This window comes from Onychomys torridus, chromosome 1, assembly GCF_903995425.1.
Source record: "Onychomys torridus chromosome 1, mOncTor1.1, whole genome shotgun sequence".
Taxonomy (NCBI): Eukaryota; Metazoa; Chordata; class Mammalia; order Rodentia; family Cricetidae; genus Onychomys; species Onychomys torridus.
In genome coordinates this window covers 84534348-84553648 of record NC_050443.1, presented here as the reverse complement: position 1 = coordinate 84553648, position 19301 = coordinate 84534348, and the positions used below count along the sequence as shown (strand labels likewise).

Genomic DNA, 19301 nt, shown 5'->3' with positions numbered 1-19301 from the left:
GGAGGAGTGTTTGCCTTGCTCCACATCCTCTCCATCATGAGCTATCTCTTGTGATTTCATTCTAGCCTTGCTGACAGGTATAAATGGAATCTCAAAGTAGTTTTGATTTGCACTTCCCTGATGGCTAAGGATGTTGAACATTTCTTTAAGTGTTTCTCAGCCATTTGGGACTCCTCTGTTCAGACTATTATGGTTATATCTATACCCCATTTTTAATTTGATTTTTTATATCAAGTTTCTTGAGCTCTCCACATACTTTGGATACTAGCCCTCTGTAGGATGTGGAGCTGGTAAAAATCTTTCCCCTTCTGTTGGCTGCTCTTTTGTCCTGTTGTCAGGGTCCTTTGCTTTTCAGTGTCATTAGATCCCATTTATTGATTGTTTATTTTAGTGCCCACACTATCAGTATTCTGTCCTCAAAGTTGAATCCTGGGCCAATGAGTTCAAGGCTATTCCCTGCTTTCTCTTCTACCACGTTCTGTGTATCTGGTTTTATTATGTTGAGGTCTTTGATCCACTTGATAGATATGGATCTATTTGCATTCTTTACATGCAGACATCCAATTAGACCAGCACCATTTGTGGAAGAAGCTTTCTTTTTCAATTGTGTATTTCTAGGTTCATTATCAGAAATCAGGTTGTCCATAGGTGTGCAGATTTATGGCTGCATCTTCAATTCAATACTTCTAGGGAATATGTCTGTTTTTATGCCAATGCCATTCAGTATTTATTACTATAGCCCTGTAGTAGAGGTTGACGTTTGGGGTGGTGATACCTCCAGAAGTTCTTTTATTGTGCAAGATTGTTTTTGCTGACCTGGGTTTGTTTTTCCTTCTGGTTGACTGTCATGGTTTCATGGTGTGTAATGAATTGTGTTAGAATTTTGATGAGAAGTGTGTTGAATCTGTAGATTGCTTTTGGTAAGTAAGATGGCCATTTTTACTTTGTTATAGCCATATTTGTTAATTTTTCTAATCCATGAGCATGGGAGATCTTTCCATCTTCTGATATCTTCTTCAATTTCTTTCTTCAGAGACTTGAAGTTTTATCATGTAAGTTTTTCACTTGGTTGTCTAGCGTTACCCAAGATATTTTATATAATTTGTGGCTGTTGGGACAGGTGTTATTTTCTTGATTTCTTTCTCAGCCCATTTGTCATTTGTGAATAAGAGGTCTACTGATTTTTTTTTTTTTACTTAATCTTGTATCCAGCCACTTTACTAAATATGTTTATCACCTGTAGTTCCCTGGCAGAATTTTTGAGTCTCTTTTGTATGCTGTCATTCATCTGCAATTAGTCATACTTTGACTTCTTTTTTCTCCAATTCATATAACCTTGATCTCCTTCGGTTCTCTTATTGCTCTAGTTTAAACTTCAAGTATATCATGGAATAGACACAGAGAGAGTGGACAGCTTCATTTTATCCTGATTTTTGTAAAGTTGCTTGAGTTTCTCTACATTTAATTTGACATTGGCTATCAGTTTGCTGTAAATTGCTTTTCTTATGTTCAGTTATGTCCCTTGTATTCCTGATCTCTCCAAGACTTTTACCATGAAGGGGTGTTGGATTTTGTCAAAGGCTTTTTAAGCACCTAATGAGATGATCATGTGTTTTTTTCTTTCAGTTTGTTTAGATGGTGGATTACATTGACTAATTTCCATATGTTGAACCATCCCTTCATCTCTGGTATGTACATACTTGATATGTATGATCTTTGACGTAGTCTTGAATTATGCTTGTTAGTATTTTATTGAGTATTTTTGCATCTATGTTCATAAGGTAAATTGTTCTACAATTTTCTTTCTCTGTTGAAATCTGTGCAGTGTGTGGTTTGGGTATCAGGATGACTGTGGCCTCATAAAATGAATTTAGTCATCTTTCTTCTTTTTATATTTTATGAAATAATTTGAGTAGTGTCTGTATTACCTCTTCTTTGAAGGTCTAGTAGAATTCTGCACTAAAACCATCTGGCCCTGGGCTTTTATTGCTTGAGATATTTTAATGACTGCATCTATTTCCTTCGGGATTATAGATCTATTTAAATTGTTAATCACATCTTTATTTAACATTAGTAAGGGGTATCAATAGAGATAGTTATCCACTTCTTTTAGATTTTCTGATTTTGTGGAGCACAGGTTTTTAAAGTACAACTTAAAGATTATTTGGATTTCATAGGTGTCTGTTGTTATGTCCCCATTTTCATTTCTGATTTTGTTCATCTGAATATTCTCTCTTTTTGTTAGTTAATTTGGATAAGCATTTGTCTTTCTTGTTGGTTTTCTCAAAGAGCAGCTCTGTTTTATTGACTGGGGGGGGTTATTGTTCTCTTTGTTTCTATTTTATTGATTTTAGCCCTCAATTTGATTAAATAAATGTAAATTAGACAATTAGATTAAAGCATGAAAAACTCTGAAGACTAGCCTCCACAAAACACTTACACATTAGATCATGTGGATAAGAATTCTTATAGTCAAAACACAGACTAAATATGTATCTGTTCTTCACAGAGCCATGGAAACAGCAAAGTGTATCCTTGATGAATCTCAGTCCAAAAGCAGAAAGAGGCAAGATCTCCAGGAGATACTGACAGAAGTGGGGTTGTCTGTTGACTACTGGCTGCCTAAGCTTCAGGAAGACCTGGGTGTGACCTGTGCCCAGGCTTTACAATACTTAGAAGAAAAAGATCTCCAGAAGCTGAAGTCTCAGACACAACACACATGGGAGAAAAAGGCTCTGGAGAAGCTGCTTGACCTCTCACAGCCAAAAAATGTTGCAGAGTTCCAGGAGACTCCAGGGGAGATGATAAAGAGCAGACAGAGGCAGGCAGGACAGGCACTGCAGGAACTAAGGGCCTTGCAGTCAGAAGGGAAGAACAGACAGGAAGAAGCAGTGAGGAGGAAAGAAGCAGAGCTAAGAAAAGCAATGGAGATCCCTGAAGATTGGTGGCCAAGGCCTGAAGTGCCTCTGAAAGATGTCACTGAAACAATGGAGAGACATCTCAGTCACATGGAACAGACACTGGCAAATACACAAAACTTCTCAGATAGAGACCTGCTAAGATTCATATCTGGTGGGCTGGCCCTGCAGGGAATTTATAAGACCTGCCACCAAAAGGACCTAGTAGTAAGGAGAGAAGAACTACTCAGGGTGCCTGAGGAATTCTTTCTCTTTGGATCTGAGCAAGGAAAATGTATGGAAACAAAAGAATTCACGTCTTCTCAAGAAGAATCCCTATTCACTGAAACTGTTGAGAAGTTTGGTTTCAGGTTAACACTGTCAGCCAAGGGTGGAGGCTGGGGATTTCATTTAGAAGGTGGAATGGATAAAGTCAAGCATTCAAAATCTGAAGATGCTCACCAATCACATTCTAAGCACTCTTATTTCTGCTCATCAATGTTCAGCTACAACCCACTAGCCTCCATCCACTTTTGCAATGATCAGCTCCAGCTCTCCAAGGCTGCACTTAAGGAATTGAAAATCATTGAAGAACAGCTGGAACACACCGATGGACCGGACAGATTCCTTGCAGTGAGGGACAGGACTGAAAACTTCTTTAACAGATTTGGCTCTCATGCTAATCAAGGCCCTCTGCACCTTGGAGGAATATACCGCTGGAAAGCTGTTTCAGAGGGTTTTGAGAGTGACCAGCTAGATTGTGTGAAGCAGCAGACAGCAGAGGCCTTGGAGAGTTACATAAGTGGCAGCTACAGTGGATTTGGGATGAAAGTTGGTGGAGGTATGACAATATCAGACTCACATTCAGAAAGATCCTACAGAAATTCAAGGAATCAACAGCTCCAAATCAAAGTCCAATTATCTGTGGCCCAGATAGGTGGACCACCAGAAGCAAATGGAATTGTTCAGTGGACAACTGGCCTTCTTGCCAGCAACAAAACCTGGTCTGTTATTGACCGAGAATTTCAGTTGGTGCCCATTTGGGACATCATCGTATCTAATCACAGAAGCAATTTTAAGGACCCCTTTCTGGTGGCTAATTGCCTGGCAGACAACTACTCTGCTCTGACAGGTGTTACTACCCTTATCCAGGCTGGAGAGGAGTTGCTGGGCTCCATAAATGAAGCAGGACATTTCCTGAATGATGTGAAATCTTGGAAGGTCTCTGACCCTGAAGAACAGCTTAAGAACCTGATAGGTTTCATGCAAGCACTGGCTCACAAAACAAAAGGTTATGATGTTTGGATTAATACATGCCTCACAAATTGGGGTCTACAGAATTTTCTCTTAAGCACTGTCAACTTTTGCAAAAACTCTTCCACTAAAAAAACTCAGTTTATTAAATCTCAGTTCCGCAGCCTTCTAGAACCTCATGTTTACAAAGTGAAAAACTTTCCTCAGGCAAGTTCAATCATGCAGTGGATCTACCAGGAAGATTCAGAAGAGCAGCAAGTCAAAATCACTGAATTGTCTGAATTCTTTAAAAATTTAAAAGAAATACAAAAAACTCTCACAGAAGTACACATCAAATCTGAGTCAGCAGAAACAGTGGAAGAGGCTCAAAGAAAGGCTACACGTGACGTCACCACAGTTCTTGATGCCTTCTTGAACTATCTCAGAGAAACAGAGCAGCCAGATATGCAGCTGCTGCTGCTCTCCATTGCAGCTGGTGCAGGCTATCAGCTGGAAAGCAATGTCTTCCAGCCTCTCCTGGGATGTGCTGAGTTAAATTTCCTCCTGGATGAAATACAAAGTGTCCAACACAGATATCAGGAGCTCAAAAGTATCTGCACTGACAGGGCACAGGCATTCCTGGTACTCAAAATTCTGACAACCACAGTTGGGGTTTCAGCCATTTCTCCAAAAGAAAAAGCACAGCGCTTGACATTGACAAGACAGCACATGGAGCACTTATTGTCTACTAAAGTTGCACATGTCCTCACAAAATTTGGAACAGGTCATGATTGGGAAAATATAGAGAAAAAATTGAGATTACTCATTGATGGGAACTATGAAGACACCAGCTCTTCTTTGCAGATGGATGAGGTGAAAAAACAGTTGCAAAGTCTCCTGAGTAAAAAGAAAGAAACTTATGAACAACACAATGATGACAACAATGAAAAAGAGGAGATAGAAAAAGGACCTTTTCTAGACTTACTCCAGCGTCTGGGTCTTAAACAACACTACCCAAAAAGGATGAGCAGAGCTGACTTCCACCTGATCTATAAGACTTCTGTATACAATACACAGCCAACATCTGAACAGGAACTTCCCTTTTATTTTCTACAAAAATTACTGATGCTAGATTGTGGGTTCAGACATTTGATCTTCAAAGAGACTGGCAATATAGAAACTCAAGACTCTGGAGGTCTCTCCAACCAGGAAAATGATGTTATTGATCCATATGAAGAGTTGTTTAATGACAGGGATGGAGACACTACTTCTTTGGTCACTGAGTCCCAGCCCCACATTCACCCAATGGACATCCAGATGGCCATTTTTCACTGTGCAGATGATCTTGCCAGGCAATATATTTTGTCCAAACTTTCTATTTGTCAATTTGCAATCCCCCTTGTGGTGCCAAACCCCAACACTTCTCAGATTGAATTTTCTCTCTGGTCTCTCAGACAAATTAGGAGAAGTTGGCAAGAGGCAAGTCAATCACCACAGGACAAGAGCTACAGTCACAAGAAACAGCAGATGTGTCGTGTCTCTACTCCCATTGTGTCCTTCATTAGAGTTGGAAATGGTCTTTCTGCTTCCAAATCTCAGCTCATGAACTCTCTCCTCAGTAGACATAAACATGATGTGTTTTTTCACAGACACTGCAGAGGAACCAGCAAACACTGTCTCCTGATGGAGGGAGTGGTGGAGATCTGCTGGTTCTGTCCTGGGGGCCAAGGGGAGGACATATTTGACAAGTGTGTGGCCTTCATCAATCTTCATGGAGATGCTAAGGAGCATAAACAACAACTCAGCTTCCTGCAGGATGTCTCTTCTCTCATGGTGATCCTCATGTCAGCTTCTGATGACAATAAAGAAAACAAAAATCTTGTCAGACACCTGTGGCAGTCATCAAAACCTCTGATCTGTTTGATTGATGACAAAGAAAAATTTACAACTAATAATTCTGGCAGAAGGGTGAGAATTGGCATTAGGAATAGAAATGAGGCAGAATTAACAGAAGAACTCATAACTACCATCCAACATTTACTAGAAATCTCTGGCACTGCTCTGAGCATAGAAGACTGTTCAGAGATCGCTCGAAAGCAAGGATTCATGATTGATGAAGACAAAAAAGAATTGAAGGAAGCCAAACAAAAAGCACAGACAAATAGGGAACTGCTGGAGCAATACAAGTTATCTAAGATAAAAGAAAACTTGCTGCCCCTTCAGGGACAACTGTGGCACCGTTGGTGTAAGAAGGACAAAGAACTCTATCACCTACAAGAAAAGGGGCATCGGAGCATTGAACAACACAAGAGTGAAATTGAGACAGAAAAGCAAAAAATACGATGGCAGCAGTTTGAAAAGGCCTTCCCTCTCAATGATTTAATGCAATCTGTCCTAAAAATTCTCCAAGAAGACTCAGAAACTGACTTCAAACTCTACTTCTTATACTGGTTAAGTGTGGTTCTGGAAAATTTAACCATGGAACACTTGGAGACTTTACAAGTAAAGCAACAATCTTTGTGGTTACTGGTACAGGCAGAAAAGCAAAAGGCCCAGAGCAGCAGCTCCATGACACACTGCCAGAAACAGATAGAAGCCATCTCTACTGAGATACTTGACTGCACTTTTGGAATTGAGCACCTTCTCCGTGAAGTTGCCCAGATCTATGAAGCTCTGGAAGAAATTTCCTGCTCTAGAAATAGCCTTTTTCTCTGCCTCCCCCAAATTGCTGCAGACCTGATGATAGCTGGTGTTCCCATTGAGTTGATGGATGGGGATGCTTCATATGTTCCTCTAAAGTGGGTGGCAGCTGTTTTTGACAAGATCTCAGAGAAAATTGGAGACAAAAGGCTGTTTGTTCTCTCTGTCCTTGGCCTGCAAAGCTCAGGGAAATCCACTCTACTGAATGCACTCTTTGGTTTAGAGTTCACAGTCAGTGCAGGCAGGTGTACCAAGGGGGCTTACATGCAGCTCCTGGAGGTGGATGAGAAATTCAGAGAAGAACTCAGCTTTGATTTTGTGCTTGTTGTAGACACAGAAGGACTTCGGGCTCCAGAACTCAACAACAAATCCCACAATTGGGACAATGAGTTGGCAACATTTGTCACAGGCCTTGCAAACTTGACTCTGATCAATATTTTTGGAGAGAATCCATCAGAGATGCAGGACATCCTTCAAATAGTCGTCCAGGCCTTTCTGAGAATGAAACAAGTGAAAATCTCCCCCAGTTGCATCTTTGTCCACCAGAATGTGGGAGAAATTACAGCAAAATCTCAAACTATGGAAGGACGAAGGAGACTGGAGCAGAGACTGGATGAAATGACAGCATTAGCTGCTGAACAGGAAGAGTGCTCCAACATAACCCGCTTCAGTGATGTAATTAAATTTGATGTCAATAATCATGTCTACTATTTTGCTCACCTCTGGGATGGCAATCCCCCAATGGCCCCTCCCAATCCTCGCTATAGCCACAATGTCCAGGAACTGAAGACTGGGATTCTTAGGATTGCCCAGCAGGAATCCAGGGGAAGGATCATGAAGATCTCAGATGTAAAATTCAGAGTTCAAGATTTGTGGAAAGCCCTTGTCAGTGAGAACTTCATTTTCAGTTTCAGAAACACACAAGAGGTCATAGCCATGAGTAAACTGGAAACCATGTATAATCACTGGACCTGGGAGCTGAGGAGTTATGTGCTGGACCTTCAGAATCAGCTGAACAATCAGATTCAAAATGGGAAAATCTTGACACTCACAACTAATGCACTGGAGAGTCCAGTTAACAAGAAATATGAAACCATCAAGCAAGAATTTGACAAATATTTTGAAGAAGACCCAGATAGTGAAACATTGGTTCAATGGAAAGCAAATTTTGAACATAAGCTACTTATCCTTAAAGATGCTCTTATTTCAGACACCAGAACAAAAGGCAATGAACTTATCAGTCTTAAAAAAAGCCAAGAAACACTAGATAACAAAAAGTCACAATATGAAAATGAATTGTTAGAGAAAAGTCGAACATTGGCTTTAAGTGTGAAGGGCAAAGAATTAAGTGATGAAGAGTTGCGTGAGAAATTTAATCAAGTTTGGACAAGTTGGATCTACAATGTGTCTTCTACTGTACCTCATGTCACAGAGCCTGACACTGATGGGGATGCTGAAAGCATTTTTCTATGGTATTTCAAAAAGGAAAAAAATATTGCAGAAAGACTTAAAAAACAGAATGGAGAAATGTTTGTCATCAATTATGACAAGCATGTCCAAATGAAAAAAAAATTTCTTGCATTTTCACGGAGTTTAGAAGCCTGTCATAAAGAATCCATTAATAAAATTACTAATAACATTGATTTAAGATTTAATGAAACAATTAAAAACATTTGGAAGCAAAAGCGTGATTACAGTCAGAATGATTTTCATAAAATCCTTAGGATAATAGAAAATGAACTGAAATCTGTATCTCCCGTGGAAGATTACACATTTACCAGAGACTACAACATTGACTTATCCTTGTGCTTATTCCAAAGAGCATCTAAGAGTTTCAAGGAAATGCACAAAGCATTCAAGAGAGCAAATGATCCTGTGAACTATCTGGAGAGCAAGAAAAATGATTTCTTCATGAGTTTTAAGATCTCCTGCCAAGGTGCCACCTCCATCACATCCTTTGTTGACTTCCTGTGGCTAAAGCTTACTCCTGCTATCTCTGCCACTATATGGGGCAAAATGTGTCCTAAAGTAGCTGGGGACATGAGAGCCACCTGCCCTGCATTTAATGGAAACAGGGCTAACCTGGAGAAACATGTTCTCATTTCTCTGGCAGAAGAAGAAAACTTTGATAAGTATTTGGAATACCTTCATCAGCCAGAATCCTTTTTCAGGAATTACATTAGTGACCACATTAGAAGATACTGTTCAGAAAAAGAAGGTGAAAAAGTAAAAACATTTTTAAAAATAAGTTTAGGTGACATCAAGCATGCCATCCTCACTGCCATTCATAAGACCACAGAAGTAGCTAAGGATAAAGGAAGCACTACATCTGGCTGGTTGGATTTGTTCTGTGATCACTTAGGAAGCAACCTGATCTTTCCAAGAAGAGACCTGATAAGTATCGAGCACCTGGAGATAAAGGACACGGAGTTTCTGAAAGAAGCCATGAGTGCAGCTTTGGATCCTGCAATAAGGAAAGTAGAAGAGGACTGCTTAAGTAAGCCTGTAGATGAAATGGTTCCTGACATTGAGAAACTTCTCTCTGAACATCTCAGTGGATGTTGGAAACAGTGTCCTTTTTGTAAAGCAATTTGTACCAACACCATTTCCCAACATGAAGGAGACCACAGTGTGCCATTCCACCGTCCTCAGGCTGTCAATGGAGTTAAATGGTACCGAACAAATGACTTTTGCATTGACCTTTGTACTAATTTAGTAGCAAGTAATTGTTTTCTTGTTTTAGATGATGGCAAGAAAATCCCATACAAGAAATATCGAGAAGCAGGAGGTGAGTGTGCCACTTGGAGCATCACCCCAGATTCATCTACCCAGCCATATTGGAAATGGTTTGTCTGTCACTTCAGATTAAAGCTCGAAGGGAAATATGGGAAAAAATTTACAAATAAAGGAGCTATTCCAGATTCATGGACCAAAATCAAAAAGCAAGAAGTACTTGATGACTTGAGAAAATAACAATTGCCACAAATAGAATACTAATACTGCCTCACAAATTTCACATTAACCTAGGAAGCCTAATATCAATTTTAGTATCACCTTCAAGATTCTACCTTATAAATGAAATAAATAAAAACAAATTAGTTAATATTTCAATATTTGAAGATTTACTTCTAAAAAGACTTTTTCTCTCTTGATTTCTTGTGCTTAAACATAATGTCCTAAATATATGAATGTATAATAAAATCAAAATTCATTCAAAAGCCTATTTTATATTTTATTATTTCTAATATGTGTTTAAATATTTAGTAATTCAGGAAAAGTTGTCTTATTAGAAGAAGATGCTAGCATTTCTGGCTGCCATATATTCCTTTAGAACAACTGAATGGGAAATTCAACTAACATATACACCTGGGGAAATGCTAAAATTTGCCTTAAATTAGTTTAAATGGATGTTTTTACCCACTCTAGTTATGAAAAAACCTTGCTGACTTTACATATATCAAACTTCATTGATTATTGAAGATCCCACAGTAGAGCAATTTAAGTAGCCTCTTTTCTGGAAAAAAATAAACCAGATTTGGTCAGGACAAAGCCATGAATTCAGCACTACTGGATAACACAAGCTCAGATCTCACTAGGAAACTGCAGCTCCCCCGTCTTAGTATAATAATAAAGGGCCTCTCAGACCCTCAGACCCCTCAGATACACTGTGTCTGTCTTAGGTTGTCTTCTTCAGCTAGACAAGCCTTACCTGTCATGGAGGTACACCTTCTGTCAAGCCTATACTGTCTAAGGTTGGCTGCTAAGAAGAAGAACGCTGCCCATCCCTGACTACCAGCCTCTGGCAGGTGGGAGTACAGACCTTCACTTATCTCCAACTCAGGTCTCTACTAAGAGCTTGCAAATAGTTGGAACAACTACAGTGATCCCTAGGATGCCACACCCCACCCTCAGTAAAGTAGTAGGGGATGATAAAGATGGAATTTTCTTTTGTGAATGAATCCAAGATATCTATGACAGCCTTAGCTATGCCAAGCTCTTTTTTAAATCAATAAACTCTTGATACAAATGCATCAAGTAAATCACTAAGCTCCAGACACAACTGTATGAAACTTAAAGACTCCCTTAGCTTCACCAAACCATGGTTCATTAATAACAACATAATTCTAGTATGAATTTTACTATACATATTTACAACTAGCATGAATATTTACTACATGTATTTACACCTCATAAACTTACATTCAAAGGCAAACTCGCTATAGGACTATGTCGCAAACTTTAGCAAACATCTAAATGAGATCTCTTAATAGAACTATTTACATTTTCTTCCAACAAGACAGAGAGTACATGAATCAATCACCACAGCTAAAATTCTTGGTGAACTCAAAACTGTTTCATTTCTGAGGTTTGCAGTTCACAGTCAGTTTTCATAACATCCTTAAAGTTCCACTAACAGTTTGAAATCAAAGCCTAGTACAGCAGTGGCTAGAGTCTTTGTAACCAACTCCCTCAACCCCAGGATTCAGTGTGTGCTGCTGTAAAGGGCTGTAACACTTGGGGTGATGCCACTCCCCCAGAGCCACCTTTCCTACCAGGCCTTCCCAGCCATTCTGAAACCAGTGAAAGTGAGCCCAGCCACAGACAGTTGCCAGCTGGGTGGGCTGTCCCTTTACTCAAACTCATTGCAGCTCCCCTGAATGCCACAATTCGAACAAATGTTGCTTCACTCCCTGCTACAGCAGCACTTTATGACAGTCTTTCCAGAGAACCTTGCTTCCAGGCAAGGATGGTCACCATAGTAACTGAGCTGCCTCTTTGATCAGCTAGTAGGACTCAGGAACTCCCTCTTAAAGGGGACACACACTAATTTGCTGCTAGTAAACAGAAGTGGTGTGGCTCTGGTCTCTGTTTCATTTCAGCTTTCACTAAATAGCAAGAAAACCTTTGTCCCAAACTTCTTCTCAGCAGTCTGGTGGGCCTGTTAATCTCCTTTTTCACCAGACTGCAGGATGGTACATTAATATGGGGAACATTGGTTCTGTCAGCAACTATGGTGTCATCAGAGCTGGCACTCCTCTGTTCCACACACTGCACCAAGAACTCAGTCAGCCATCAAGCTTCATTTGATGACTGAGGGTACAATTCCCTCTTCTTGATTTTTCTTTTTAAACTGCATCTCAAGAATGCCATGAACTCTTTCAGCAATGCCTTGATATTGATAGACTTTTATTAGTCCAATGTTTCCCCCTTGCATCTCAAACACAACCCAAGTTCTTTATTTGCTCTTAAGCTTTTTCCACACCCAATGCAACTTCCCAGTATAACAACCACTTTCTCTTGGTTTCTAAAGGGTCTCAAAGCAGCTTGGCAAACAGCATTAGCATTTAACTGCCTCTTGATAGGCAAGCTCTATTCATCCATTTCCAGTTCCTGGGAGGTAAGGCTAACGAAGCTTGCAGAAAAATGGTGTTTGGGGCCAAAAGAAGTGGCATTTTTAACTCCTTAAGTTGTTTCAAAGGAATTGGAACATGAGATCATAATAGCACACCTGCACTACTGTTTGACAGGTGTACCTTCCTAATCAAACTCCCCACCTAGCACTGTCCCCAGATCAGGTCATACCCACTTGCCTGCATGCACAGGCACTTGAGGCCAGAAGTGAGCCCTTTGGGGTCAACCCCCCACCAAACCTCACTGGGTCAGTGAAAAATTGATGAGAGTACTTGAAGCAAGAGCCTTTTCAGAGTGATCCCCTCCCAGAAAGATCCCCTTTGTCTCTGCCTGTCTCCTCCCCCCAGATCCAGTCCCTGACACCACTACCACTGCTCAGGCTCTCTGCTAGCCACTTTATGTTCTGGGAGTAGGGGCTTGCATCCCCATTTCTGTCTTATTTGTATGGCCAAATGCAACGTCAGAATTCCCAAGGGCCTATAGGGCTCTTACATGTTCTGGCTTTCCTATCTGGCCAGCACAGAAGAAATATGGATCATGGAGAATGACAGTTGACTATCATACACTGAATCAGGTAGAATCTCCAATTGCAGCTGTTTTTCTGGATGTAGTGGTGTCCTTACTTGATCAAATTAACATCTCCTGGTATATGTTATACAGCTATTGATCTAGCAAATACCTTTTTCTTTGTACTTGCCCATAAGGACCACCAGAAGCAATTTGGTTTCAATAGGCAAGGCCAGCAGTATACCCTTACAGTTTTGTCTCAAGAATATATTATCTATCCAGTCCTGTAGTGGAGAATAACCATTAGGATAGGACACCTTTTGGAATGATCTTTGTAACATGCCACCTACCCACGCTCTAGACGTCCCTGGATTTTACTATATGTTTTTTGCTTGATATTGTTTGCACTTATTGTAATTCCAACTTATCTAAGTCATTATCCCTCATTACTCCTGGACAATATTTGATAACCATCTCTTTGTATATAGTCTTGTATTAGGTTAGAACTTTCTTATTTAGACAAAAGGGGGAGATGTAGTGGATAGCCATCCCAGCATTGGCTGGGAAGTTCCAACCCCCATTGAGGCTTCAGTAATGGTCACGCCCACAAGGTAGGGCGGAGAAGGAAACAGAAAATGGAGGATCGAGAGGAGGTCGGGCGCTTGGTTCCGGGACCCTGGACGCTGGAGGGAGACCAAGCAGAGTTCTCCAGAGAACACCGCCGGACTGCACTATACCTTTGCCAGACCCTGCAACCTACCCCTTCATTGTAAGTTACCCCACAAAATAAACCTCCCTTTTAACTACGTGGAGTGGCCTAAATAATTTCACCAATACAGTCCTGTGTCATAACTTAGTTAGAAGGGATCTTGATCATCTATCTCTTCCACTATATTGATTACATTATGCTGATTGGACCAAGTGAGCAAGAGGTAGCAACCACATTGAACTCATTGGTAACACACATATGTATCAGAGGATGGGAAAACAAATCCAACCAAAACTTAAGGACCTTCTACCTCAGTGAAATTCTTAGGAGTCCAGTGGTGTAGGATATGTAGAGACAGTCCTTCTAGGTGAAGGATAAGTTATTGTACCTGACCTCTCCCACCACAAAGAAAGAAGCACAAGCAGGCCAAGAGTTAGTTGTCTTTAGTGAGCCTATTTGGATTCTGGAGACAGCACATTCCTCACTTGGGTGTATCATTCTGGCCCATATACCAACTGACTCAGAGAGCTGCTAGCTTTGTGGGGAACCTGGGACAGGATAATGTTGTACCACAGGTCCAGGCCACTCTGAAGGCTGCTTTTCTACTTTTACCATATTATCCAGCAAAACTGTTGGTACTTAAGGTGTCAGTGACAGACAGGGATGCTGTTTGGAGCCTGTTGCAGGCCTCTATAAGTGAATCACAGAAGAGACCATTGGGATTTTGGAGCAAGGCAGACAACTCTTCTTCCTTTGAAAGACAACTAACTCTTGGCCTGCTGTTGGGCCTTAGTAGAAACTGAACATTTGACAATGGTCCACCAAGTTACTATGTGACCTGACCTGTCCATCATGAGCTATGCATTGTCTGACCCACAAAATCATAAAGTAGGATATACACAGCAGCAACCCATTATCAAATGAAGGTGGTATATATGTATATTGACCCTAGCATGTTCTATATGCAGAAACAAATTGCATAAAGAAGTTGCCCTGATGCCTTTGGTTTCTACTTTTATTACAATACCACCTGCTGCCAAGCATATACCTAGAGCCTCATGTGGTGTTCCCTATGATAAGTTGAGAGAGGAAGGAAGATTAAGGCCCCATTTACTAATAGTTCTGTAAACTATGCACACACCGCTCTACTGGGTGGTTTTGTGTCAACTTGCCACAAGCTAGAGCCATCAGGGGAAGGAGCCTCCAATGAGAAAATGCCTCCTTGAGATCTAGCTGTAAAGCATTTTATCATTTAGTGATCAATGGTAGAGGGCCCAGTCCATGGTAGGTGGTACCATCCCAGGGGTGCCAGTTCTATAAGAAGGTGGGCTGAGCAAACCATAGGAAGCAAGTCAATAATCAGCTGACCTCCAAAGCCTCTATGTTAACTCTTGCCTCTGGTATCCTGCCATGTTTGAGTTCCTGTTCTGACTTCCTTCAGTGATGAATAGTAATGCTAAAGTGTAAATCCAATAAACCCTTTCCTCACCAACTTGCTTTTTTGGTCATGGTGTTTCATCTCAGCAATAGAAACCTTAGCTAAGGAAACCACCTAGAAAGGGACATCTGCAGCATTATAATACTTTTCTCGGACAATCTGAAAACACCAGAGAAAGGAAATCTTCACAGAGGGCAGAACCTCAAGCAGTACACATAGTAGTACATTTTGTTTGGAAAGAGAAATGGCCAGATTTACAATTGTTCACTGGTTTATAGGCTGTAACTAATGGGTTTGTTGAATGGTCAGGGACTTGAAAAGAGCATGATTGAAAAATTGGTGAGAAAGACATCTGGGAAGTATGTGGAAAAATCTATCCAAATGGGCAAAGGATGTAAAGATACTTATGTTCCAGGTCAATGCTCATCAAAAGTGGATGCAACTGAGGAGTTTAATAAAGAAGTAGATGTGACAACCCATTCTGGGAACAGTCAGCCTCTTTCACCAGCCGTTCCTGTCATTCCCAATGGGCCCATGAACAAACTAGCCATGACAGAAGAGAAGGGGGTTATGCATGGGCTCAATAACATGGATTACCACTCACCAAGACTCACCTGGCTGAAACTGCTGCTGAGTGCTAGATCTGTTAACACCAGAGACAAACAAGGAGCCCTAGTTATTGCACCATTTCTATGGATGAACAGCCAACAACCTGGTGGCAGGCTGACTACATTGGACCATTTTCTTCATGGAAAAGACAACACTTTTCCTCACTAGAGTTGATACTTATTCTGGTTATGGTTTTGCCTTTCCTGCACATAATGATTCTGCCAAAATCACCATCTGTAGATTTACAGAATGCCTTATCTATCATCATGGTATTCCACAAAGTATTGCTCTAACCAAGGAATTTACTTCACAGCCAGAGAAGTATGACAGTGGGCCCACAGTCATGGAATCCACTGGTCTTACCATATTTCCCACCATCCTTAGGCAGCTGGCCTGATAGAAAAATGGAATGGCCTTTTGAAGACACAGTTACAGTGCCAATTAGGTGGCAGCAGCCTGAATGGTGGATCAGAGTTCCCCAGAAGGCAGTATATGCTTTGAATCAGGGCTCAATATATGGTACAGTTTCTCCCATAGCCAGGATCCCCAGGTCCAGGAATCAGGAGGTGGACAGGGAAACAGTTTCATTCCCTATCACCCCTAGTGACCAATTAGGAAAATTTTTCTTCCTATTCCCATGACCCTACATTTTGGGGGCCTAGAAGTTTTGGTTCTAAAGGGAGCTCCCGCCAGGAGTCACAACAAATTTCATTGAACTAGAAGCTCAGACTCCACCCTGGTCACTTTGGGCTTTTATAATCTTAAACCAACAGATTAAAGAGGAGCAACAGTGTTGGGAGAGGCAATTCATCCAAATGACCATAGGAAAATTAGATTGCTTCTCTACAATGAGGGTAAGGAATATTATGTCTGGAGTCCAGTGACTCCCTGTAACTAAAGCCAATTAGAAACTATAACAGCCCAAGTTAAATTTTTTAATGAGTTGCCTCAGTCATGGTGTTTCTTCACAGAAATAGAAAAGAAACCCTAAGACACAGATATTTGTGTTTTCTTTTGATTTCTTTATTATATGTTATAATATCAGTTAGGGTAATATCAATGATTATCATATTTAATTTTGAGATACTAAAAGGATATCCCCTAAGGGACATTGTCATCTATTCTAGATTTATAATGTATTTGCCATTGTATGAGGGATTCATGTTAGGCATAATTATGACCTAGTTAAATATATAATGTATTCGTAATTGTATGTGGGATAGTTATATTATGTTTAGACATTATTATGACCTAGTTATTGTTTTCATTTGGAAATTATTCATGATATAAGGAGATATGAGTGTGTGTCAAGTTGACAACAGGTGAACTTCTGATAGTTATTATTGGTTATCAACTTAACTATATCTAAAATTAACTATAATTCAGATATACAGAGCAAAACTCTGATAGATTTTCTGCTTGGTTTGAGGTGGGTGAATCTACTTCTAGTCTAGACATCTAAGGTAGAAAGACACATGCCTTTAATCCAGATCTTGAGGCGGGAAGACATATCTTTAATATGGACCATACCTTCTGCTGAAAGTCTATGTAAGGATATGGAAAAAGGGCTTCTTCTTCACCTGCTTGCCATCATCTTGCTAGCACATCCATTCCTTCACTGGAAATAGAGCCTACTTATATGGGATTCCAGCACATACAAAATACCAGCTGATTTATCCAGCTTGTAGAATTGAGCAACAAAATTTGTAGATTTCCCAGTCACATCTAGCCATTGTTGGATTAGCTGGACTGCAGCCTAACAGTCATTCCAATATGTGTGTGTGTGTGTGTGTGTGTGTGTGTGTGTGTGTGTGTGTGTGTGTATACATATAAATATATAAAGAAAAAAGTAGAGAGGTTCTCTAAGCTTCTGTGAGTCTAAAAATCCTGAATAACACAGGGCTGCAGTTTATATTGCCATACCAACTGCAACTATGTGTTGGTACACCAGATGCCTACATGCAGCTCCTGAAGGAGGAGAAAATTACAAATGAACTTGACTTTGTGGGCTACCTCTAGATTCAGAAGAACTTCAGACTCCAGAACTGAACAACTAATTTCAGAACTGAGACAATGGGTTGGCAACATTTGTCATTGGACTTGGAAACTTGATTCTAATCAGTATCTTTGGTGAGAATCCATCAGAGATACAGGAAATCATACAAATAGACATCTAGGCACTTGTGAGGATGCAACAAGTCAGAAATCTCCCCCAGTTACATCCTTGTCTCTCAGAATGTGGGAAAAGTTACAGCCAAAGAGAAAACTATGGAAGGACAAAGAAAATTTGAGCAAAGACCAGATGAAATGACTGCAATAGCTGCTGAACAGGAAGAGTGCTCAAACACAATTGCTTCAGTAATGTAATTAAATTTGATCCCAATTGTCACATATATATTTTACTAACCTCTGAGACTGCAATTCCTTAATGGCCCCTCCCAATCCTCACTATAGCCCAAAATGTCCAGGAGCTGAAGAGTGGGATTCTTAAGACTGCCCAGAAGGAATCCATGAGAAGTATCATGACGATCTCAAATGTAAAATTTCAAACTCAAGATTTGTGGAAATTCTGATCAGTAAGAACATTTTCAGTTTTAGGAATATACAAGAGATCACAGCAATGTTGTATCTGAAAGGTTTTCTTGTCCCAAATGGCCCCATGGTCCCATAGCTGCTTATAAAACAATTACTCGGGCTGGAGAGATGGCTCAGAGGCACTGACTCTCTCACTAAGATGTGTAAAGTATATAAGATTGAAAGATATCAAAAGACAGTTTTTGGTTGGTAATATGGCACAGCCATATCCGAATGGAATGGCAGAAGTCATAAAGCCAGCATAGCCTCTTGACAAAGATCCAGCAAAGCTGAGCCACATGATGGCTGCCATGCCACCTTTGGTTTTTATCTCCACCTGTTATGAACTTGGGGAACTTTTAATATTTGTACAATTTGGGGATATTGGGTTGATGGAAAATTCCCTTTGAATCATTTATGCCTTCTTCTAGGAATGCTGCTTCTAAGCTTACCCAGGAAAGTACTGAACATACTATCACCCCCAACTCTTAGGGAGATATCCTTATCTACTTGAAGGCCTTTCTTATTTATTTTTGTTTAAATATGTATTTATTTATTATGTATACAGAAGAGGGCGCCAGATCTCATTACAGATGGTTGTGATCCACCATGTGGGTGCTGGGAATTGAACTCAGGACCTTTGGAAGAGCAGTTGGTGCTCTTAAAATCTGAGCCATCTCTCTAGCGCCCCATTGAAGGCCTTTCTTACGCCTTGGAGATTGACACATAAAGAAGCCAGAGGTCTCGTCATGTGGCTTTGAGACATTTTTGAAACTCTGTCCCTGCACTTACACTGGAACAAGGTATTCAAACCATAGTAAATTCAAAAAGATCAACAAGATCCAGTGGGCTAGAGGAGTTGGCCACAGCTCAGATTACAAGCCTCTTCCCACTGTATACTCAGACAATTATTTAGCATACAACTCTGCCCCACATGAAGACATATTGATGAGCAAAGTACAGAGTAGAAAGATGTTAAAAGTATAAGATGTCAGGACCTCCCTCTCTCAAAAATTAGAGCCACTATAATGTCAAGGAACAACAGAATGCCAAATTATATAAAGAATAAAATATAAACATTGTATTATGCCAGGCGGTGATGGTGTATGCCTTTAAAATTCCAGCACTAGGGAGGCAGAGGCAGGTGGATCGCTGTGAGTTTGAGGCCAGCCTGGGCTACCAAGTGAGTTCCAGGAAAGGCACAAAGCTACACAGAGATACC

General features: G+C 40.4%; 1 protein-coding gene across 1 annotated transcript; it reads left to right on the top strand.

Moving 5' to 3' along the window:
• Positions 1-1671: 1671 nt before the first annotated feature.
• LOC118579457 (interferon-induced very large GTPase 1-like) lies at positions 1672-9891 on the top strand. The gene is made up of 2 exons (XM_036180749.1): positions 1672-1688; positions 2510-9891. Exon 2 carries the CDS (start codon positions 2514-2516, stop codon positions 9801-9803), a length of 7290 nt encoding a protein of 2429 aa, XP_036036642.1. The 5' UTR covers positions 1672-1688; positions 2510-2513; the 3' UTR covers positions 9804-9891.
• Positions 9892-19301: the final 9410 nt, after the last annotated feature.